The following is a 26,160-nucleotide window of genomic DNA, read 5'->3' as shown; positions in this document are numbered from 1 at the left end:
TTAACAAGGTTCTACCGCACACACAAACATCTGAGCCCCACTCTACCTCCCATATTAGCAGCAGCATCCCTCAGAGAGGCTTTGCTCAAAACAGTTTTAAAAAGATATCCTTTCATTCTGAATTAAACAGGATGTAGAGACTGTCACCAGTGGAGGAGCAGGAATCACAAACAGCTATAACCCAACTATTCTAAGAAAATGTAAGCAAGTAATTACAAATAAAACTGCTTACATCCATGCAACTTGTTTGGCAACAGCAGCATAGCATAAGGAAAGCTGCTACAATTCATAACAGCATCTTGTAATAAAACAGCTTTATGTATCCCTCTCAAACTGTTTAGTGCTCAAATCTCATCAGATGGCTGAGTAAGCATTACACTTTGGGACAGTAAATCTCTGTTTCCAATATGGTCTACATTCACAGACATGTACTTTTGCATTCACTGTAGTCACTTCCAGCTAAGAACTCATATGGGGGGAAAAAAAAAAAGGCAATATATAAATATATCTGCATGCTATTTTGTCTAATCAGCTATCTAGTCTCTGAAACCATTTTGGAATCTTAAAAGATCAGCACCTCAATAGGAACTGACTGCTACCACCAAAAGTTAATTTGAAGTTGGATTTACAAACATGAAGTAAGTCAAAGAGCCACCTTAATACAAGACACTGTCTCTTCAACCTCTCTTTATCCACATCACTGAGGCATATAGGGCATTGCCATGGCATATTTAGCTTCCATTAGAGACAAACTAAAAGGTAGAAAAGGGTTTAGAAACCACCACCGAGTCAAAATTCATGCAGAAGATGACATTACACAGGCAGATACTTGAAGAGCTCTATTTAGATTGACAGTTCACAGAACACACTGACTTAAGTGCAGCACCTAATTAAATCTGTACAGAAAAACACTGGCTACTATGGGTGTTCCAACAACACAGAAAAGAGCATCACCAGACCTAATGGCTAAAACTGAAGCCAGCTTCTAAAACCCAGAAAGAAGCTGGCATCTGCTTTTAACATGGAGACTGCATGCCCACAGTCACAGCCCATCAGTGGAAATCATGGATTTTCGGTTTACTGATGTTTCCAGAACTACAGAATGTGCTTAATTCATGGAAAGATTAGTGGGATCAATGTAGAAATAATCTGATGAAAGTTAATGAGCAACCCAATAGCAGGCCAAGGAAGATAACTGCAGATCCTCTAACCTGGAACTCTGAATCCAGAGACAAATAATAGAAAACAAACAGAACAAATTCTGGGTCCTGCTTACCCTATTATACTTCCTTATCATTTTGTTTTTCTACTGATTTATAGGTTTTAAATTAACTGGTCATCAGCACTCGGACTCGACTCCAAAATCCCCAAGGTTCTGTAAGGAAGACAATGAGCTTTGGGTGCTGTTTTTATTTGTTTGAAACTTTCCTTATGTTTTTCTTACTATGTGACATGTGTGCATTTGGGTCCAGCCAAAATATTTTAAAAGCATCTAGAAATCACATAATACATTGGAGGTATTAGGAGAACGAACAGGGAGGACAGAGGAAATATAAACAGAGCAATCATCACCAGAGATCAACCAGTTGTTCACAGACTCTGGAATTTAGTCCTCAGTAGTAAGACATTTCAAAAGAACATGGGGGAAAAAAATAAAGCAGAAAAGACAATTACAGAGTAAACAAAAACACACAAAAACCTGGTCCCAATGCATCTGAGCTGAAAACTGACTCATGCATTGGAGCAGTGAATACCCTCTTGTGCTTAACCTATCTTCCACACATTCCACTAAGATAAAAATATCTAATCCCTATTTTTCCTGAAGATGTAGTCCTTATAAACATGTGGCATTGGAGAGTTCAACAACATATATTCCAAAATAAATGCTGTTTAAGTATGTTAAATATTTGCTGAACTCCATTTTTTTTAAATAATTCTTTCTTCCTGTATTATGAGAAAAGAGGAAGAGAAGAAAAATGGCCCAATTGTTCTTTACCAGGACACAAGCTTTAGAGAGCTTCCCAAGCTCACAGAAACAAAATATTCACTAAGGCAAATTGAGGACTACATGTAAAAACTCATTTTCTGGAACTGCCTAGGATGCAGGGACAGAGATGCCCAATTCAAATCCAGATAAAATGTAAAAGCTTTTAAAATCTGGCATTTCAGTGTTAACAGGTGTATTAGAAAAGAATCTAAGTACCTCCATCAGTTTAACACTCAAAAGTAATCAGTCTCCTTTCCAGACACTTCTTGCTGAAAAACCAGATCTTAAAAATTATGAGTTGAACTGTAGATCCTTTGGGAGACAAGAAGAATTAGAAGGTGGAACAAATTTGCAAGATCTGCTCAATGTTAGCCATTTTCATTCTTAGAATTAATCAAAAATTATTTTAATTTAAAGTATCTTTTTTAATAAATAAAACTATTATTTCATCCCCATGGAGTGTATTATTTTTGTTTACAGTAGATTTTGATATGAAAAAGAGCTTCCACAGATGCGTGTAAACAAACTTCTTAGAAGAGTGTGTGCTCACGTGTGTATGAGAAAATGGAGAAGGGTTTACAGGATCAAAAATTATTATTTTCAGTATTCAAAGTCTTAAAAGTCTGTTACATAGCAGAGTAAAGGGATGAGAGGGAAAATACCACAAAGGAAAGGTTTTGTTCAATACTCAGTTAGACCCCAGCACTACAAGACGAGCAAACACGGCTTTGGTTGAAGCACAAGATCTTTTTGCTTGATAGAAATTTGAAACTATGAAATACAGAAAGCATATTTCCTATTAAGTTTGAAGCTCTTCTGAAAAGGTATTTGCATGAAAATGGTTACTAAGCCTATTTTAGGGTAGACCTGAGGTTTCTAATTTTTTTCTTTTATTCAGTGTGTGCTTACTACATGGTGATAACATCTAGTTTTTTGTAAGATATCCTTTTATATGTGGTTTACACAATGTGCATGTACCTTTGCAAATGGTTTAAAAATATAGAACCTAGTTTAACTTAATCATCAAGTAGTAAGGAGTCCAGTAGAGAAGCAGTAAAAATAGAAGTTCTTTTTGAAAGCTAAGTAAAGGAGCAAAAAAAGGGGAAAAAAAGGAGCATAAGTCTATATATACTTATATATTTGCATCAGAAATCCCTGAATTCTGAGTCTCTAATTTAAACTGTAAACAAATGCTGATTTTTAATAATGATCAGTTGTGGGAAACTGCCAAGAATAAGAAGTTATTCCCTGAGACAAACTGCATGTACAGAGAATTCTCATATTATGTCTAGCTGTTGTTTATTCTACAAATACATATTAATATTAGAATAGTGCTGTGTTTGCCAGCACTGGTGTTATTAGTTACTACTGGAGTTCTCATCAGCACCACAGCTGCTCGACAGGTCCAGCAGGTGAGAAGAGATGAAGATGAATCTTTGTTCAGCAGGTCCAGCTCAGACTCTCAATGGTCAGTCAGGAGGTCTGAGCATGCAACCACAACCCTCACAAGGGATGAAGATAAAAAATGGTGAAATGCCAAGAAAATAGGAGGGATGGGGAACATACAGGAAGTGAAAAAAAAGAGATTATCACAACTGATTTAAACTACCATTTGCAAACCAGAGTTTGCTGCTCAGGAGGAAAAAAAAAAAATCAAACCAAAATAACACACACAAAAACCCTAAACCCCCAAACATTACAAACCAAACCAAAAACAAAACAAAACAAAACAAAAAAAAAATCCACAAAATACCGAGAGAAAACAATTTTGCATATTTAAAAGAAAGTACCCTAAAGACTGAAACTCAATCCCATGATGTCTCCTTGAAAATCCACTTCTAAATACATTTTCTTCTGGTTTTTATTGTGACTCAGATGTAATGCACACTAAGTTTTGGCCTAATTCCTGTTTATCAGATCATCTTGCTATTACAGCTCAAAAGAGCACTTGACTGACAGTAGAGTATAAATCAGAGGAGGAATGTTAGGTTTGGGCTCAACTTTCTTACCTTTTCTTTTCTTAAAAGCATACAGACAGAAGGGTGCTCTAAAGGTTTGTACTTTTATTTATTTCCTAGTCTAGCAATGCTGCTACGTTGCTCCATTATTAACAACTTCAACATAGATGAAAGCACAGATGAAAAGTGCTTTCATGTTTTTAAATCACTTAAAGAACCTTATCATCTTTTATGATCTGGGGAGGGAAAGGGTAAGGGAGGGAGGTTTCATTCAGCATCTTTCCTTTATTAAATAAGGAACACAAATTATAATTTTTTTATTTCTCAATAAGACCATGCTTTCTAGACAGGAGAAATGGAAGGCAGTTGTCCCACCCTAATAAGTATTTTACACTGGGATTGTGTTTCCTTCAGGTCACCATTAAAAATAAGTAATAATTGATTCAGGAGAAGTGAAAGTTCCACATGTACTGGCTAGAAGAGGAAAGTTGCCTTGAGGCCTTTTCCCACACAATCCACTCTACATCTGATTCCATGTTGAGGAATCTGCCACCTTGCCTCTACCTCAAATTTCCTTTGATTATGTAATTGTACAGATGTAACAAAAACCAGCAGATTGCAGAATGCCACTCAAAAACCATGCATGACAAAGGAAAACTAAGAATGTCCTCTCACTCTAGACAGAATACAAGAATAAGGTTTTATTTAATGTCTTTAATCCAAATCTATGTATCAAAACATTTCATTTTCAAAAGGTCAGAGGTCCTGGAGAGAAGTATTAAAACTGTAATTGCCAAAACTCAGTTGGATTTGGAAGGGATACATTAATTTTAACAGAAGGGTTGAGGATGACTCAGGTTTGATGACAAGATGATCAAAGATCTCAGCTTGTTACTATTGGGAATATGAGCAGTGAGAGAAAGTCTGGTCAGCCCGAGCACCTGGAAGAGCAGCTGTGGCCTCTAAGCAGCAGCCCATCAGTCACTGTGAACAGTGAAAACCTTCTTGCAGGTCTGAACAACCTTCACCCCTCTCAGGAAAATACTAAAACAACCCAGCAAGAACTGTTTCAGACTTCTGAGCTCTGAATATAGTTTTTGTCATTAACATTTCACTGACAAACCATGATAAACAAAACCAGAATGAGTTCAACTTTGTCTTAAAAGACTTTCCAAACCCAGTAATGTACAACAGGCGGCAGCTCAAAACAGCTGTGAGCAGCTCCAGTGCAATGGTCAAACCAAATATTTTACAGTAAGTCAAAAATATTTCACTTTTCTAATAGAAGAGACAAAATACTGAAGAAAATATCTGCAATTCCTTAAAAAAAAAAGTCAAGTTTTTTTCTAATAGAAGAACAAAAAATCTTTAAAGACTATTTATTTTAAGCATGTTTATTTCCCACAGAATTTAATCCCATCATAACACCCACTCAAAGTTAGAAGAAATTTAGATGTATAAATTCCTGGATGTCTGCAGCTGGAAACTGAATGCACAAGATGTAATGAATGTAATTTCCTACTGTATGAACCGCATTTTTATCCATCTAATGTTAATATAGAAAGTGAGAACATCTACCAAATCTTAATCTAGATCTGCCTGTCACATTATCTCAAATTTCATGTCAGTAAAACTGTTCAATCAGAAAGATGTCCAGCTTTCAAATACAAAGAATCATCATACAGACCTATTTTTCTAAAAAAATTGCTTTCTAAACTTAACAAAAGCAGGAAAATAAGGAGTTGCTGCTCATTATCTTACAAAAAAATTACTTTGGCTCTCTAAAATAAACACTACTTATTAGACACAACAACACAGACTAGTAAGGGAAAAAAATAACAATATAAAATACCTGAGTGATTCAATTCAGTTGCCAACAGTTTGTACTCCCCTTCGTAAAGAGGTCAGAGAAGAACACATTAAGAGCAGGGGTAGGATGAACAGTTGTCAAATCAGTAATCAAGAGAAAAAGACCAGATTAAAAAAAAAGATTATGGAATGCTGAATAATGATCTGCAAACTAAAATCAGGCACTTGAGCTGAAGCATCAATCATCCTGATAGGGAAAAGTAATATTTAGATGACTCCTGTACAGTAAAATAGAACAAACTGCAGTGAAAATGGCTCCAGCAGCTCAGACTTTCAAAGTGCACTTTGATTCTTTATCTTAGGTGAACACCTCTATGCTAAGAAAGACCCTCCAAGAACAGAGATTACCCCAGAAAACAGAACTGGGTGTTTGACAGACCAAGAACAATGCAAACACTCCCACATGTCTGTAGACAAAAATGAGAGAAAAAAGGGATTAGACAAGGGCTTAATTATTGACACTAATTATTAGATAGTTTGATTTAAAGGTGAAGATGGACACTGACTGCTGTCAGAATGGTTCAAAGAAGATGTGGGACATGGTATCAGGTGTAAGAAATGAAATTCCACTGAAGGATTTCCACAAGTGTGAAAACTTACCATTCCCCAAGCCACAACATTAGAAGTGCGTAGCAGAGAACTATCACACAAGCACATCTACAAACCAGCAGAGTTTCTGCATTTAAATTCTGGTACATTTAGATTATGTACTAGATTATTTACCTTCCATTGAGAGAGGCACAAAACCTATACATTTATCCATTGAACCTGCCTGTATCTTAGTTGGTATGAATCATACCTGACTCTTCAACTGACAGTAAACCAGGGCTTTTAATGCCATATCTAATGGTTGATTGAATGCCAATTTAACTTGGCTATTTGGATAAGTAAACCAGATGATTAAACACAGTTCCTATGAAGCAATGTTTACTAATGGTTTCAGCACGAGGTTTAGAAGTTCTTGAGGGAAGCAAATGCCCAAATGAGAAAAAACTTAGTCTGTACAGTAGGTTACAGGTTTTTCATGTAAAAACATTTACATTTTGAATTCATTAATCCATTGGACATAGCAATGACCACTTTATAAAATAAGAGATTAATTCCCCTAGCTTACAAGTTCATAGAGGCAGGTTATTTCAAATATTAGTTGCAGGCTGTAATGCTCAGTTACAGACAATTACAAAAGAAATTAGATAGGTTTCCTCCTTTCAGTTTTTATGAGGTCAGGGTTGAGCAATATGGGTGAGCAGTGACAAAATGCAGTAGAGGAACCACCCATTCTCACACTTCAGCAATGCAGCATTTAAGAACAGGAAAGGAATTCCAAGGCAACTGATGAACAATGAGTGTATGTCTGCCATATGGGTTTTTACCATAACAGTGTTTTAGTTGTCTTTTCAGTACAGATTCTGTGTTAAAGAGAGACACATTTAGGTGAAAATGTCATCATTTCCAAAATTAACCTAGGTAATAGGATACCAAGTTAGCTCATTGGCTAAGCCCAAGATCTGTGCAAAAGATATCCTCTGGTTAAGGGTCATGGCATCTGTGCCTACCAGATGTTTTGATCAGTGAATCTTGATTTGCCTCATTTACAGATTGTGGATTTCAAAAGTAAAAGAACTCTGAGAAAAAAACTTTCTAATTTAGCACAAAGCAGTGGAAATAATGGGAAGATAATACCCATTCTCCTAGAGCTCTTTCATTAAAACTTCTAGCACTGAGATGCTGTAACAAGGAACAGACTGTCCACCGAGGATTATGGTAAAAGAAACCATTTCTGACTTTAAACATACCTTGTCTTGGAAACTCATCCGACTCCCTGTGCACCAGGTCAGACACTCGATTCCCATAGTGCATCCTGGTGTCGTGATCATACGCCTTCAGTGTCTCACTGGAGCTGTAGGACTTCTGGGTGGGCACCCTGCAGTCCTCACTGTCCAGCGAGGAACTCGTGTAGCGGCACTGCTTCCCACAGCGGCCCCGCGTCAGCGAGCGGTGCCTCCTGTCCTTTATGTCCATTGTTCTGAGTCAGGCACGCTGCTTCCACAAGAGCCACTCTTCTATTTGGGGTCAGTCACTGTCACCTAACAACATGAAAGGATGACAAAAGAGTAAGTAATGCTGCCACTGCATTTTGTTTTATTCTACTTTCCCTGACTTGTCCTTGAAGAACAATGTGGCACAGATCGAGAAGAAAGGGAAGGCCCACATGATGCATCCTCTAGAAATTGAAATAATTGACCTGAATGGGTGGGGAGAAAAAAATTAAATGCTGTAAGATAATTGCATTCTATCTAAATTATCGTATCATTAAAGAGTTTAAAAAAAAATGATAAAACCACTGTCATCTTTTGATTTTTGAATGAACTCTGGTAACAACGCAGAACTGACAAAACAGAATTTGTTTCTGTTATGTAACAGAAGAAAAGTAGACTCAAACCAGCTTTAATTATTTCCATTCTTCCTGCAGGAGGGCTTCCAATTAAGACTGAAGCATGCAGGAGAGTTCCAAAGAGGAGATTATTCCTATTCAGCGTTAATGCATTACAGAGCTGTACATTATCCTTTGACAACGTGTTCGCAAGCAGCAGCAGCTGATTTCCTTGTCCCTGGTTAACATTAGTCCAAGGCCCTGCTCTGAAGGTGGACAAGGTCTCTCCAGAGGTCCATCCCACCCCTGACATTCCTGCATGGCTGTGAGTGTCTGAGCACACTTTGGGGACTGGCTGCTCTTGTGCACCCCACAACGGGACTGGATGTGCTCCTTCACCACCCCTCAAGATGACCAGTTTATCCAACTCAGCACTTGGAGCTCTTGAAAACTGTCTAAATCTCTTCTTGTTCAATGGACCATAGAGTTTCTTACAGTGTGCTTAATTAGGCCACCCTTATTGTGGCATAGACTTTAATATATGCATCATTAGCATACAAAAACTGCAAAATGAAAGCTACTGGAGGAAGGAAGAAATACAGTAAAAGCACAAACACCCTACCCACTGGGGTACTAATTATTTTCAGTTGGTGTTAGTATGTATGTCTTTCTCTCATGGCATGCTATGCCCAGGTCTGTGCTAGTCCTGAGAAATCCTCATGACAATTTTTTTTTTTTTCTGGAAATTAAATCTTCCTACATAAAAAAATACTCAGATTTGCTAATAAGCAAAAATTGGAACAAAACATCTTGCTCTTCTCTACATGGCTAAAGAGGTGAAGGAATGGTTTGGGTGAATTTAGCTGGGACAGTTGAAGACCTTTTCCTTGCCCCTGTCCCCTCTCAGACCAGGTTCCCTCTGCCAAGCACACCCAGCAGAATGTGCCCAGGCCAGAAGCTTAAACCAGCAAAGCATTTCAGCAGTGATTCCTTGTGCCACCTCTGCCACCAAAGGAACAAACTGCAAGAGAAGATGGTAAGACATGCATGCAGAAGGCAGCCAAGCCTCTCATTGTGGTAGTTGTTTGCACCTGCAGAAGAGGTCACAGCACTGGCACAAGTATTGGCTAAATCATTGCTTTTTGAAACAGATTTTGGCTGAGAAAGAGAACAAATGTACTTGGCTGAGAAGCTGGTGACCTAGAGAAAAGGTTTCTTGCCTTCATTTAGATTTGACATTTAGCCTTGTTGTGGTTTTTGGGGTTTTTTTTTCTTTCTTTATTTTAAAGAGAAAAGTTAGGTAACCACAAGAAACAGCTGCTTTAAGCCACCCACAGGTATTCTGCAATCTGTGAGGAATAAGAACTGTAAACATGCTTACTTTTTTTCTTCTTTTTCATTTATTTTTAACATTTCAGAGGGGAAAAAAAGTCACAAAACAACACATACAGAAAAGCCAAAACAAAAGCAGACACATTTGGCACTTGAAACTGTCAAGGTTCGTTTTATAACTTCAGATTAAAGAGAAAGAAAGATTCAATACACATTCCTGTTTCTCAGCTTTCTGAACATATAGTGGCTGACTCCTCCATATCTGAATTTTTTAGTTCATTTTTTTAGTCCTGTAATATTGATTAAACTGGAAAGCACATTAACTGTAAAGCATACCAGCACTGGAGGCACAAACAGTTTCTTGAAGTTTCAGAAGATATATGATCATTTAGATTAACAATGCCTGGCTCTTTGATCCCATTTTAATACTCTCTCATCAAATTCAGATATCAATACATCACAATTATAAACACAGAAACAGACATTGACACTACAGCATTGAACAAAACCTGCCAGTTACTCTCTGGGAGTCCTCATGCTGCTACTCAACACAAAAGCCTGTCATTCCATATGAATTCTATATTGTCTGTCAGTTCAGACAAACAAACAGCTTTTTGTTTTTATGACTGCTAAACTTAAAACTGTCTGGCCTGATTTCTATTGTTTCTGAAAGAACATTTAATTCCTTGTTACTGTAGTTAAAAGAAGGATTTACTGTGACTGAGATAAAACCTCTGAGTATTTCCAGGACATTAGCTTATTAAAGCATCTTCTCAGGCAGACAAGAGTTTTTGAAATTGTTCCCTCAATAACCATTCTTTTGTAGAGTTTTGTGCAATTCCCCTACAAATACAAAAATAAAAGGACATGGTAAGACAGCGTTCCACTGCTGATTGTGCCTGGAAATATTCCTCAGTCATTGGCACATGCAGAACATGAGGCACAATGTCTGCACTAGAGTAGCTCCAACCAGCTAACACAAGAAAATAAATGTAGAAATGTCCCAAGATCTTTACTTTGATCTTACCTAAGGAAAATCTTTTTACAAGAATCAGATATCAGAATAGTCTGGTGAATAACCTGGTTTTTATGATACCAGACTACTAAAGATTTCTTGAACTTTATTAATTTTAGTAGGTCCTTCAAATTCTAATGATAAAATAACATTTTAACTGGATTTTTTGTTCATTGTCACTTTCATATTTATTAGAGTAGTTTTAATTTTAATTTTCCTTATTTTTCCATTATTTGAGGACAAATCCCAAGTATTTGAGACTAAATATATCTACCTGAACATAAAGAAAAGTTCTCAGAGATACTTCTCTCCTCCTCAACTGTGCTTTGGGGATTTCTTTGAACTTAAAGCAGCCAGGCAAAAACCAGTTCCAGAGCATCATGCTCAAAGTATTCTCAAAATTTAGACATCACCATACATGGCTTAAAACCCAGTGAATTAAGTTGTGAAACACTCCTAGAAAATCTGTTTCACTTTTTTTTTTCATGCTTAAGTTAAATAGATGAAATACTGCTTGAATTCAGTGCTGAACACCTTTCCTGTTAGTGAAATCTTTATGTACTGTATTCCTGGAAAGGTAAGGTGTGATAGCTTTGCTTAGAGAATAATGGTGAGAAGCAATTTGAGTTCAGAACTCCTGATACTCTTTGACTTGCCTGTCTCAAGGGCACTCTCTGAACGGTTTATTTTGAGTAATTGACCTAAATTGTAACTGATTTAATAATTTCTTTTGTTTCAAAGGATTTAACTAATACAGCTCATTCTGACCCACTTACACTACAGAGCAGTACAACCACCAACAAGTGACTTCAACTGTTGTTCTCATCTAGTTTTGGTTTAATTATTTCAGAAACACAGGAGCTCTGCCTAACTCTATGAGAAAGTTTATTCAGAAAATTTATTCAGAAAATATTTATTATTTATAGTGGCCTGCTAAAGGGCTGTTCTAGTTTCACAGGAATACAGTCTCAGCTGATCTGGACCTAGCATAGCAGTCGATCTAAAGCAATGAACAGCTCAGGCTGTATTTGCTGCTGATGTACACATGTGCCCCAAGTTACACATGTGTGATACACTTCTGACTCTCTATTCACCCAATATAAAATTTATTGTGGTTCTATAAAGCAGCTGTGTACCTGAACATGACTTTGGCAGTGGTAATGAGAGCCTAAGTGGGCAGCAGAAGGGCATTCAAACACTGCACGTCCTACAGAGACAACAGACACAAGGGGCAAAAAAGAAGAGAGAGGATAACAGAAAAAAAAACTGAGAAGAAATGAAAAATAGGCTTTTGTTTAGAGGGTTTAAAAAAACTGACCACTCCTTTTTGTGTTAGCACAGCCAAATCAATAGGAGGCATGGAGGGAGGGCTCAAAATGAATTTTAACGGCTTAGCATAGCTTATGCTAAAACTCTCTGTAAATTTAAAGTTGATTCATACATTTATCTAACTCAGGTCATGGGCTTGTTTGCTGCATTTTGTAATGATCCTGACATGATTACAGTGTACAGGGCCATTAGCACTGCCACTCACACCTCACAGAGCCCAGGAATCACTTGGAAGTTCAGGGAAAACAAAGAACTTCACATTTATATTGTGCCCCCAAATCACCTGGCACAACCAAATCAAAACATTATAACAGTGCAGACAGTGCTGGAAACAGCCTTTTTTCTTTTTGTCCCCTCTTTTTTTTTTATTTTAAAAGAAGTAGCACACCATGTACTAATATGTTCTTTAAAAAAAAAAAAAAAGGTCTCTTGAAAGCCTGGACTACTTTTCAGGAACAGCAATTGGAAATAAGCTTGTGATTCAGTGATTCAGAGATTCAAATGCTGTTCATTATTTTAAGGAAAGACTATTTGTGATATGAGAAAATGCAACAATTCAGCTTTGGTGCTGGACAAATTTTCAGGCAAAGCATTAAAATGGTTATTTGACTATTATATTTATTTCTGATTTTAATTTCAGTGAAAAAGAGTATCTGTACTTCTGGATCCCCTCTGTCTATTAAAAAAATAAAAAGAGGCAATAAATAAAATAAAATTTTAAACAAAATACTACACCTAAGTACACTACAATATGTGCACTTTGTTAGATGAAGTAATATTGATGACAAGTATGCTGGTTTGATTTGCCCCAAAAATCAAAGTATATTTGGACAGTCTGTTTGGTGTAGCCTCATTTTTCACTGATAAATTGTTCTTCTGAATGTTTTAATTCCTACTTTTTTTTTCCCTGTCCAAATACTGAATTTCTGTTTTAGTGAGCCACTCTAAATGAAGTTGGAAATAAGATATATTTAGTATGACAAGCAGCTATGTCAGAACAGTAGTGATGAATGATTCAAGTTAAGTAATATAAGACACAATGCTTATAGGCACTCTGTGTTCTGTTTTACTGCAGACAAAAGCTGGTTCATTTTTTCCTTTTAATAAATAAAAGCTCTAAGAAGTATTTTCAGGCTACGGGCAGTCAAAATGGTAAACACAACAACAAAATCAAGCACTGAGCCAAATGTTTATCACATATATGTATTTTTATCTGTGTTTATCACGTGTTTTTATTTCTAGACTATCTTCAGAGATTTCTCTACTCCAGCAACTTCTTATAAATCCCAGAACTGTTTAAATCTATTATGAAAATAGCATTCCATTAAATAAATAACATGCCATCCAGAACTGATGGAAAGCCCAGGAGCTAGGAGACAGTTTTTGAACAGCATCCCATCATTCACTGACTGCTATGGATTAAACCCTTATTCTCCCCCGAATTTATTCCCCTTTCCACTGGGCAGAGAAGGTTGGTGGATGTGAGCCCAGCCTCCTCCCTGCCCCGAGAGGGCTCAGAACCACAGCTGACACCGAGGCCAAATGGAGGGCTTCTTTCTTGGAGGGCAGCTGAAAAAGCTGCTAGACAAATTCAGGTACAAAATCATAAATGTTCTTAAATGTGGCTTCTAGTTTATGCACTAGTTGGGGAGCACCACGGATTTGGAAATCACACCAGTAAAATTTCATGATCATCAAAGCATCTGCAGCATCCCAGGTCTGAGGCAGAGTGTGGCACACACGAGCCACCCAAGTCTTTGTGTTCAGCTGCTACAAACCAAGTGCTTTTCCCTCCCCAAGAGCATGAGAAATAGCAAACTTCACAAACAATATCCACTTAGTCACTCAATAACCCACAGAGTATATTTAGTTGATTTTTCTTGAAAATTATTTGAAATTCACTAAATCTTGTTGGGATAGTACACAATTCAGTAGCTGATCATCAAGAGAGATCATCAACTATTCTGTTGATTCCCATCCCAGAAGCTACAGCAGCCATGAGGAGATTGTGTCACAGTCACTCAGAGGTGAGGATTTTTCAGTCTAAGGCTTATAATCCCCCCAAAGTGGTACCAAGCAGAAATTTTCTAATTATTCAAAGGAGGCTGAAATCACATATTTTCTTCCCAAATACGCAGAGGCAAAACCATGCAAAGTTTTCAAGTTTTTCCTATTGGAGACTGCTCTTCCTTCTTTTCTGGGTGAGGCCTTAGCTATCCATCATTCCAGAAAGAGGAAAAAAAGAGATTTTACCCAGGGATAGCATATATCCACTACAGACTCAAAGCTGTTTACAGATATTTATTAGGCTTTTGAACAGCCATGAAAGTTAAATCTGTATTATTCTTATTCTATAGCAAAGGTTAAACACCATGAAGATAAGAGTCCCACGTGAGGTCAGAAAGTGAGTTTGCTGCACATTTGAAACCCCAAGTTCCAGTGCTCAGTTTCCTGCTCTCAGTATATTTGTTATTTACATACTTCCGTCACTCTACGCAGCCAGGTTTAAAAATTAATAAATAAATAAATAAATAAAATCAAGCCACTATAAAACAACACAAAAAAGCTAATGTTTCAATTAATATAATCACTTAAAATTAGTATAGCTGAACAAGTTCACAAAAACAATTTAAAGATCAAATACAAACCGGCCACTTCAAAAGACTAAGTTTGCTAGAACTAATTGCCTAAAGAACACTGTTACTCCTCTACTGCCTAGGAAGAATAAACAATAATCTTATCTACTGCTAAACTGCTATTAATGAAGAAAGGTAGACTAATTTATCATTGTATAATTAAGACAATGCCGTTAAGCATGCTTTAACGATTCTGTGTAATAGTTTCCTATCACTAGAGAATACTTTTGAAACAGAGAGTAATTGTCTAAATAATTTTTGATTAAGTCCTTGATCAAACTGATCCACATTTATAGAAGTGAGACAGATCTAAATGCCCATACAAGGAGTGACAACTTGCTTTATTTAATTGTCCATGGGTGATGCACTTTTTTCATTCTAATCCTAGGTAAAATGCTGTATTTGATTAACTTAATGGAATTTTCAATCTTACCAGCAATGGAGCCAAGACATCGAGCTGGTTGGAGCATAAGTTGTGCTCCAATCATTCCCCCCCTCTGTTTTGCTTTCACCAACACTTGGTCATTAGTTCATTTCATTATTCAGCAGCATTTTCCAGTGTACTATCCTCTTGTCAGGCTTCTTTATTTTTTCATTTTCTCAAAAACCTTATTTATGCCCGGAGTTTCTGTTAGGGACTTGAATACTGTCCATATCCACAAGCCTTTTCCTTCACACCCACGCTAATCCATCAGCTGTCTCTGGGAGCTCCTGGGCACAGTGCTTCCATATTAGACCCAAGGATTTTGATTTTAAATATATGACTGTGCTATCAAGTTGGAGAAATGTTATATCAAAGGACTTGTACTTCTCTTGCACCCAAACAGGTCAATGCCAAGAATTTTAAGACAGTTCCTTCCTAATTATTTTTCACTGCCTTATGCTAAAACATTCTGTAATTCTACACCCATTGGCCTCCTTCACTCCTGCTGGCAGCAGCAAAACCTGTACCACTGGGTACAAGATCAGCCAAGAGAGAAACACCAGAAATGTGCCTTTCATTCCTTGTTTACAGATGAATACACTGTGCAGGGGAACTCTGCCAGAATCTGAGATCAGCAAAGCTCCTGTGCACACCTCACCCTACTGTGAGATGATCATGTTGCTGAAGAAGTTTCTCAGCTATTTTCAAACCTCTACAAGACTATTCTTAAAACTCATGAAATGCAATCATGCAAGCAGCTATGGGTTTAGGTACTTATCACTTCAGTCAAGAACACCACCTGCTTTTCACTCTACACTTACATCATTTTCTCTCATTCTGTCTAAGAAGCAGTCCCTTTCTTTAAAGCTTCCACAGAACCTCTCTTGCCTCAATTTGATACTAACAATTTTCATTTGCTCATTAACAGGAGCCTTTAATACACTTTTTCCCTGCTAGCAGTGCCAATCTATAAAAATATTTTTTGCAAAAGGCTTTACAAGAGACCACAGTTAAGGGTGTATCAACTTATATGGTAAGAAAAATCAATGTTTTAAAATGCCTAACAGTATTTAGTAGAATTTCAATAAAGCTATTCCAAATTACACATGTGAATAGCCCACTCAGTTAAACTCTAATACTCTATTAGAGAAAAAAAAAACAAAACAAAACAAAAAAAATAGGAAAAAAGTGAGTGTGTTTCTATTTGTGTAAACTGGTAGTTCTTCACCTTTGTAAACACACAGATTTTATCAGAAATAACAGCTTCCTGAAGTGATTCTTTGTTTTAAAAGGTTCAAGGTAAGCGAAGAAAATGTTAAAAGAAAAAAAGAAATAGGAATGAAAACAACAGAACATTGTGATAAGGCACACAAAATGGATGACATTATATCCCAACAGCCTTCATACAAGTATTTGCTGAAACATTTTAAATTCTAGATTGCCTCAGCCAGCAGTGAAACTTTGCATAATGAAGTAAGAAAGCTACACTGGAAGATTCTCAGCTAACAAGCATTGTTCCATCTTTCAATGAAGGAAAATTAATTGCTTTATAGGAATTAATTAAACCTTGCAGTGATGGATACAACGAACACAACCATTATAAAAAATGATCAGCTGTAACTCAACATGTCTGAAGTGAATTTCCAGAGTCCACACATAAAGGGGTCATCAGGGATGGAACTGAGACCTTGTCACCATGAAAGCTGGTCCATCCAAACCTGCAGTGCAAGGTTTACTCACATATTATCATAGCAGAAGAAGACACAGAGGGTTATCTTGACTAATGGAAATTTTTAAATAACCTCAGGTAAGAAAAATACACTTCTAGAAAATCAATTAATCCAAGATCACAAAAAGCATCAAATACCTCACAGTATTGTACAGTCACTGCACAGACATCACTACATCCTCTGTTCCATCTCAAATCATGAAGAAAAAGGCCCAAATCCCTCCGGGGGAAAATCTCTCTGGAGAAAAGGCCACATGCTTCAGCATACATTATCTTCTGTTATCTACCTAATCATTCAGGACAGAACATGTACTCTAATATTCACTCTCACACTGTAACTTCCTCCTGCAGATTTCTTACACAGGACCATGGTTCTGCTTACTGTCCTCTAGCCATGGGTGTCTCCATGGAAAGCCTGGCATTTGCTGGTGGATGAGGGGTTTCCTCCATGTCACTGTGCCAGCAGTCACTGCTCATGGGGCTGAGTTGTCACAGAGAAACCCACCCTGGCTCCTCAGCCCCGTGTGAGATCCTCATCCAACAGCCCACAGGGGGTGCCTGAAGGCAGCTGGGGACAGCAAGGGCTGAAGCTGCACCAGCCCAGAACAGGGGAGCTCACATGGGGATACCTCAGATAACCTACCATGTGAGAAATACTAACAACCATCTCCTATTCACCATCTGTGCCAGTTTCACCAAGCAAGAACAGTCAGAAAGGAGAAACAAGTTAAAAAACGCTCTCAAAAGTGCATGCAATCTTTGCAAAATCCATTTGGTCCTTTCTTGCCATTGCCCTTTCACAGATTGAACAATAACCAAACTGCAGTATCTGATTTCTTCACAAGTCTAAGCTCCCTGCATTAAAGCCAGCCCCCACAATTTTGCCATCTGCTGCCTGGATTGCCGTGCATCCAGCACAGAGATCCCGACATTCTTCAATGCCATGGTCCAACTTCCCAGGCAAAAGCATCAGCACTCTGTGACAAGGACAGAGATCAAACCTAAGGGAACTTGGCAAGAAGCATGTAAAGCAAATTCTGTTTCACCTACCACATTCAGTTGTATCATTGACTCTAGCAAAATAAAATTTATCACTTCATTGAAGACACTCGATTTAAACTAAGTATTTATTGAATCTGTACAGCTATACAGACATCCTGATCTCCATCCACAGCATATGAAATTGATAGTTTTAAAATTGACTATTCTCCAAAGATACTGGACAGTTGCACAAGTTTATAGCTTTGTTTTTCAAAACGGAAAATTAACTAGGGGTCCAAAACTTAGTTGGTTCTTTTTCTAAGGATTAGATGTTAAGTACAGAGAACAAAATTAATAACACAGTTTAACAAAATTTACCTTGTGAAACCAGAATTCTCTATGGGCATAACCAACCAACAAGTTAAACACAAGCCTTAAAATGCTCTCTTTGTTCCAATTTTGTTTTACCTGCCAAGGTAAATGATTTCTTAGTACCATTATTTTTAGCAGTACTTTACAGATGGCAATAATGCTGCACAGAGTTCTCCTCCCACAAAACAAGAAAGATGTTCGTGAATTGGAGCAAGTCCAGGGAAGGATGCCAGAGTCTCAAGGGACTGGAATATGGGATCTACGTGGAGAGCTGAAGGAACTGGATTAGTTAATTGCAGAAATGGCCAGGGCTTTACTGGGAGCAACCAAAGGGGAGTGAGAAACCACCAGTGCAAACTGAGGTACAGGAAGTTCTGAACAGAAATTAAATGAGTAAAAATCACTCTGGGGACAAATATGCACTGGAGAGGTTGCTGCAGGGGCTGGGGAATTTTGCTCATTTTCAAGACTCACAAAGCCCTTAGCAACCCAGTCTCACTTCAACACTAACACTTGGATTATGTGAGCTCCAGAGGTCCTTTCCAGCCTCAGTGGTCTGTGACTATGATGTTCTTAATTTAGGAAAAGTTCCATAACCATTAAAAAGTAGGAAGAACCAAAAAATTTGTTTTTGAAGCAAGCCAGTAAAGTAAACACACAAGGCAAGCTTTGTAAGCTGGGCACGCAGGCTTAAAGTCAGAGGTTTTTAAAGTAAAAAGTCATCTAAGCTTGCAGGTTTAAAGCTGAATTCCAAGCCTGAAGAGCACAATAAGGCAGAGGCTGCACCCTGCACACACGTGCAGCCTGCAGAGGAGCAGACACCACTGCAGGGGGGTCCTGCTGCAGTCACACTGATGACACACCACTGTGTGGGGGATGTTTCAGGGAAAAATGAATGGGATTTGTTCCTTCTTCAGTTTCACAGTACAGACCTTTGAGGGAATACAGTTCTAGAGGAAAGAAAATGCACAGGAACTAAAAGCACAATTTAACAAAAGTAAGAAGCACAAGCTCTATCACAATTCCCATGACACTAGTGCAAGCTCATACATTTCCAAACATGTCATTTGACAATGTTGCCTTTGAAACAGTCCCTTAAAAATGTGAAAACAAACCCAAAAGAAAACAGCTCTGCCATATGTTGTGATGACACTACCATAAATCTAAAGAAAACAACACATGAGAAGGAATTGCAACCTCTAACACTCATCTCTCCAGCAGTCAGAGCCACATTCCTGTGTCATGTAAATCAATACAAGGCCTATTCTCTTTTCACTGAAGATTTTGTCTTTTGTTTGGAGGCCCAGGAAGCATGGCATTCATCTGGGCCTATCCTATATGGCCAATGACCAACTTGAGATCTGTGTGTGATACACAAGCATATGGTACATTATTCTGTCTGGAAATCTAAAGATTATTGTAAAACATAATTTAAAAAAAAAATAAATCAAAACTTAAATTGTTATAGAGATTTACCAACAAAATCCTTCCATTTCTATTTTCATTGCTGAGTATGACACAGAGAGTAGGTGTGAACCCACAACCCCACAGAAGTCAGTGATGTTTTCTCTTCCTGTACAATCTTGTCTGCCAAATTTCAAAAGGCTCACTGATTTTAGCCAACATGGGCTAAAATCAACTGGCATCTTGTCTCAGCTGGGCTGGTGGGTGCAGGTAAGTTTCCTTTCTGCTGTAGTTAAGTCAAAGCAGGGGTGTGGAGTACATGAGCTACCAGGCCTGGGACTAGTTGGCCAGCAGAATCTGTGAAGGAAGGAATACTTTACTGGTATCCATTATGTGAATTAGTGTTGGTAGCTGCTGAGATGTGCAGAGTCAATAAAGTGTCCTAATTAACCACCTTCTTTGTAACTTCGCCATTTGTGACCCAGGTGAGCTCCTGTCCATGCTGGGCTATCCAGAATTTCACACTGTATTTCCAAGCTCATGAACTTACCCCCACCCCTATCTGGCCCTGGCAGCAGCCACAGCTGCACCTCAGTCCCCTGGGCAAAGTGACATCCTACTGCACCTTCCACTAGCGATTTTACTAATGCTCCACCCTTTAAAGAGTTGCTTCTTTTCCCCAAGACCAGCACTGCAATCCCCTATTTTAATATAAAACTTACTGATGCAGAGGAGAGCAAAGTGCAGCAGCCCTGCTGTTTAAAGCCTCCCCTGATGCAATAGGTCATTCTCCCATACAGGCAGTGGGAAAGAGTCTCCTATATCTGTGCCTCTCAGAGCAGGAAGGAAACTGGAAATAAACACTATAAATGCTTTATTATCCTGAACTGAAATCAATAAACTATGAACAGCTGTAACCTAATTTACTAGCAAACAGAACTGAAAAGATATCTGACAAAGCTTTTCATATACATTAAGAGCCATCAGATTGTAATTTTAGGTCAATATCAAGACACACAATGACCTAGAGTAAAATGATCTATATACCATTACCTATTTACTCAGTTGCCCAAATTATCTCAGTAAATTCTAACTTGCATGAAAACTTTCATGAATTATTAAAATAAAAAATAAAAGGTAAAGGGGAGGAGAGAAAAGCAATCTCTTCCTTGATGCCACTGTCACCGATACGCACACGATGCTCTACAAAAGCCAGTTCTGCACAACAGTGGTGGAGACTGTGACAAGCAGCTCCCAGAAGGATGCACCTGTGAGCTCAGTCCATAGCAGGGGGAGGTGGTGGTCCCTCATGCTTCCCAAAAAGTGTTTCCTATCCAAAAAAAAGCAGCACTGATACGTGTGTATATGGGTGTTTGGTCAGTGGCATAGCTAAAGCCACTTGAAGTGACACCTCCAGCAATCCCATGGAGATTCCATGTGGGACAGCGAGCCCTTGACAAGGCTCCTTCCTCTTTGTGCTAACACAGAATAACAGCTGATATATAAAACACGCAGTGCAGTGCATTAGGCAGCAGGGGGGAACATCCCCTCCATCCGTAATTCCTACTCCAGGAAAAAGCAATCCCTGAACCAGACAGCTTCCTACAGACAAGAGTTCTGTGCTTTGAGAAGCAGCTGGAATTTCAACCAGAAAAAGAAAACAAGTATTTGTTCAATTAGAGTGAGGAAAAACACAAAACTAAACGACCAACACCAAACTGAGCCTGTGTTTAAACCACAAATATTGGTTTCAATTCTAACACCATTAAAGATACATGATTCATTATTTTTTATTTCATCTACCCTAAGAACAAAGGGTTTCCATTTACATCACTCAGCTGTCCAGTTTCATTCCCATTTCCTGAGAGGCAAGATAAAAATAAAAGACAATCCCCGGACTGAGCAAGCACACTAAGGGTTAACTACTGGGAACAGAAATCAAGCTTCAGCAATTTAACAAGACTGTCCAGCTTCACAATTTTGATTGAAAAGTAAGTTTTAGTTAAGGTCTGTTACACATACACAACTTACAAATTCCTTTGCTTGAACTTCTGCAGTTGGTATTCTCTTAAATAAATAAACATGCTATTTATTTAGTTTGGCATTAAGTCTCTTTTATCATTCTCATAAAAATATTGTCAAGGACAAAGCAGTTGCATGAACCCTTGTTCATGTAATATATATTTTTTGAATTATTTAGTTTTAATTTTCAACTTCTGGTCAACTTTCAGTTTCAATTTTAAATACTTTTTTTTAGTAGCTTGATAGCATAGTACTGAGCTAAAATGATGAAATTACAAAAAGACTAAAAGGAAAAGAAATAAATTTCTTAAGAGTAGCTTACAGATTGAGGTTATCTCTGCAGTTTTGAACTGATGGTGACATTTATATATTAGAAGATCTGCAAAGGAGAGATTCTACAGCACACAGATCTCAATGTTTGGGGCAACTCGTCAAGAGAAAGACCTGTAATAACCATAATAACCTCAATTGCAACTGAATTTATGGAAGTGAACACCCTTTAACTGAAAAGAGTGATTCTTAAACATAAAATAAACCAGTTATATCTTATTTCCTACAAATATGTTCAGGGAAGTCTGTATACTTCCATAATATCTTGAAAGAATCCTCAGTTTTACAGGTGGGCTGGCTTAAATTTTGAAAGCAGCTTAGAAATTCTCTCCTGAACAAGCAATGTTTCTCCTCTCTTTTGCACAGCTAAGAAATCATAGATATATGCCCTTCTTTAAGTCATTTATCCACTTGAAATTTTTTTTTTTTTTTATAGTCAGCATAAAAAACTTACATGAGGATGCTGGAATATTTTTCAATAATCAAGACTACAGAATTAGGAAATGTCCCATTTAGAAATTGAGTTTTGAGTGATAAGAAGGAAATACAAACTGGTCCATAGTGCCATGCCTCCATTTAGACTGCACTAATGTTAGTTTTGATACAGTGCAAGTGCATCACCAGACAGATGGTAAGATCAGGGTTTCAAATATATGTGACTTAAAAATTGTAATTCAACATGAAATTGTGACATCAGTTAATTAGATTTTGTTTAATGAAGAATCAGGATGCTTTTAAAAGTTATTTCTTTCTATAGAGAGATTTGTTCATACTTCCTAAGAATTCCAGAAATTAGATAAATCTAAGGAAAAGTCTACTTATCTATGTAGAAGCAGGCTAATCCTCACTTTTCTAAATAGCATCATTTATCAGAGGGACCAAAAGCAGATTTCCTTATCATTCCCACGAGAAACTTAACTAGGAAAAGTGTCATATCATGAAAAACTCCTAAAATTTCTACTAAAACACACACACACATGAGATTACAAATGCTGTGCTCAAGCTCCACGGTTAAAGCAAACCATGAGAACCTGATACAGTAAAAACAGACAAAATAAAAACAATGGGAAAGTATTTGGGGCAGCAGAGTTTTGCAGGAGATCAGGGTGTGTGTAACAAAGCCAGCAACACAGGAGGTGCCCAAAACAGATTCAATGGGCAGCTAGGTACAAAATCTAGCTACTTTACTAAAAAAAAATTACCTACTGCAGCAGGTAAAACAAAAAGATTTAAAATTAATGAAATAATTTATTTTAGAAACCCACAACAAATAAAGGCTGGAGTATGATGCACACATTTCACAGTAGAGAACTGACAAGATCACAAGACTTTCTTTTACCCTGTTTGTAATCAGAACTTCATTAACATTTTGGGGGTTTCAGATACTTGATCTTGATGTATTTTTGTTAAATGAGCTTTGATAATCTTCTTAATTTTGAGTGTTCCCCAAACACATCTGCACTTGTAGAAACTGTTCTCCCTTTTTCTGTTGATTTCACAAAATTCTAGGTGCAGTTCATTTTCAATGATCTACAATTCTCCTTATAAATGAATCCAGCATAGGGCACAGATTTTCAAAATTCATCTGTTCCTCATGTGCATTTCCAAAATTACTGAAAATTTATGAGTTTCTACTGTGTGCATTTTTATCTACCTCTTTGAAGTAATCGTTACTAGCCAGGAGAAGTCAACTGAAGAAATGGATTGATGAAAGAAAAATAACTAATACACTATCCCTGTACCTGCAATACTTTTCAACACCTGTAACTGCAATCCTGGATCCAGAATGTACTAAATTAGAGTAAATTGCATATCCAACGAGTAATGCTGACCAAAATGATGGATTTCTAAGTATGCTGAACATGCCTTAAAAAGTGGAGTCTAAGGACTTTCCTTCTCTGGAAGGTAGGTTGTTTTTTTTTCTATCAAAACCCAATTCCCTTTTGTCCCCAAATAAATAAGATTTTACACACAACTGAGTTTATCTGCCTCAAATCGATTAAAACATTAAAATCAATCTTAAAAATAAAGTATAGTTAACCAATCTGATTATTACTGCAAGTCTTGTAGGAACACAGATGTGCTGAATATGAATTTCACTGCTTGAAAGGTATTTTGGAAGGTGTTAGGCATTACCAGAATGCTTTCAGAACATGTGCAGCCACTTAGTGAAAGTGTTCAGAAGCTTTACCCTGTTTGAAAAGAAGAGCTTTTTCACAGCATTAGTTTTATAGTAAGTATTTTTAGGCAAATTTCAAAGAATGTATAGTTCACATAATTTAAACTGAATTCACCTATAATTCGGTATTTGACAGAGCTAATGCTTAATTGTTTCTAAGGAGTCTGCAAACAAAAATATTTCTTCTTTTATTCCCCAAACATTTCACTGAAATTATATTTTGCTTTGTTTTCACACTGAGGATTGAATTTGACACTTTAATGGAGAAAAGCAGCTTGTGCTGGTTACTATGCTTCTAATTATTGTACTCACAATTTTCTTTGTTTTATATCAGAAAGAATTTAATGAGACTTACATTTTGAAATATAGCACTGCTGCTGCAGAAGAGGCTTTCTTCCAGCAAATTCTGGTTCACCATCTGAGCAACTCAAAGAGTTTTTGATCAGTGAGTTCACCCCAGCAGCAAGTAGATTTGAATCCAGATGTGGACACAATGAATGTTCTCCAAAGCCCACCATGGGCACGGCTGTTTATTGTTTCCCTCTCAAGTGTTTTAAATCTTACCTCCTCTTATATCAGATACCAGAAGCTATTTTCTGTTTAACAGTGCAAGGTTAACAAACACTTTTCAAATAATGTCATAATCTACTGTGTAGATCTTCAGAACCAGTTTTATCTTCTTCACACAAAGATAATGATGATTATCTCTGCAGCTCCCATAAATCTCTTCACCTCCAGTGAGTTGATGGAGATATGTTGATTTGCATCAGCTGGGGATTCTGCCAGTTTCTGCCCCAAGCAGTGGTAGAATCATGATTTTCAAAGCTCTTTTTGTGTGAAAACACAAAGCTGCATACCAGTAAAACTCTTGGTTTTGTCAAAAATTTGTTTGCATTAAAATTTAAATACACCATTAAAATTTCAGTCAACTCATGAGAGTACACACTACAAATCAGTTGATTCTAAATTTCTGAGCAACGGTGAATAATAAAATCTCAGTGTCCCCAAACACGTATGCCACTGTCCCTCAATATCTGTGATTCCATGTTTTTTTGTCTCCAAAGCTGTTATGTTCTTTAAAAAGACTTTTATGTAGGATTGTCAGCAATTCCAACTGCACACAGATGATGAAGTAGAAAAGAAAAATAAGATAGAAGATTTGGACCCAGAACTTGTAGTGCTTCATCACAAAACTTGAAATTAATTGCTTTAAGGTACTTCCAAAGAGACAAGGACCAACACCCTGGCAAGTCAGTGAATATCTGCATGCAAACATCAGCTTAGTTTCTATTTGAATCCAAAGGTATTGCTCCTCATTTCCCCTTGCACATGACATATACTAACATTCAAATGAAAAGCACTATTTTTTTCCATTATGAACATAAGAAAATGGGAGAATAAATTCTGCAGACAGGGCAGATAGAATGGGAAAACATACAGTAATTTATAATGGACTGATCAAACTGCATGTATCATGTTTTTATAACCTCCCATAGACCTCCAAAGGCAATTATAGCAGAGGAGTTTTCAGAGTTACACCTGACTGAGAAGGAAAGATCTGTGTACATCAAATATTAAAAACAAAATCACTATAAATAACCTCTAACTGAAGCACAGCCCCAGTGACAACTAACATTCTTTTTTTTCTTTTTCTCTCATTTCTGCCCCTTGACATTGCAGTGTGAAGACTGTAAAAGAAAAGATGGAATATATATCTATAGAATGACCTAAAATTTTCCAATTCTTCTGACATTGCCAGTGAGGGAAATGTACAGCCATGCATGTGGCCATTGTCTTCACATTCCAGTTTCTTTACTGCATCAACAAATATAATTGACCAGAAAACAGGGAAGTGTTAACTACAATACGATCCTGCTACATAATTTGTAATAACACATTTGATTTTTTAATACAATAAAAGGAAGACTATTCCATATCTCTCATAAAATATTTGTAAATTACATCACAGATTAAGAGGTGGCCTTAACTATCTGAGCACCACTTGATACTTGTTTTATGTTAATAGACACTCTCTTGAGTAGCTGTGCTTGAATATGTTATAAAGAATAAAAGGAAACACCGTTTAGCAGTGTTTTTAAAACCGTGAGCAATTTCCATAATTTGTGACAGTTGGCAGATTTTGATAGTATCTCACATTGATTTTTATGTTTCCAGATGACAATCATTACACTATTATTTGCAGTTTTAGTAGTGGAACC

At 37.3% G+C, this 26,160-nt stretch overlaps 1 protein-coding gene across 3 annotated transcripts in view; it reads right to left on the bottom strand.

Annotated features, from left to right (window-relative positions):
- The window catches only part of TENM2 (teneurin transmembrane protein 2), a 619,855-nt gene that overhangs the window by 477,985 nt on the left and 115,710 nt on the right, over positions 1 to 26,160 (bottom strand). For all 3 annotated transcript variants that reach the window (XM_088063463.1, XM_088063464.1, XM_088063465.1), the window contains exon 3: positions 7,611 to 7,901. In XM_088063463.1, the coding sequence (XP_087919589.1) occupies positions 7,611 to 7,836 (226 nt within the window). In that variant the 5' untranslated portion in view covers positions 7,837 to 7,901. The remainder of the gene's footprint in view (positions 1 to 7,610; positions 7,902 to 26,160) is intronic.

The sequence above is a fragment of the Pseudopodoces humilis genome, chromosome 17, assembly GCF_049639895.1.
Source record: "Pseudopodoces humilis isolate 2021_Gansu_Grassland_sample_001 chromosome 17, ASM4963989v1, whole genome shotgun sequence".
In the NCBI taxonomy this organism is placed as follows: Eukaryota; Metazoa; Chordata; class Aves; order Passeriformes; family Paridae; genus Pseudopodoces; species Pseudopodoces humilis.
The sequence above is the reverse complement of the archived record's forward strand: the minus strand, read 5'-3'. Positions and strand labels throughout refer to the sequence as shown.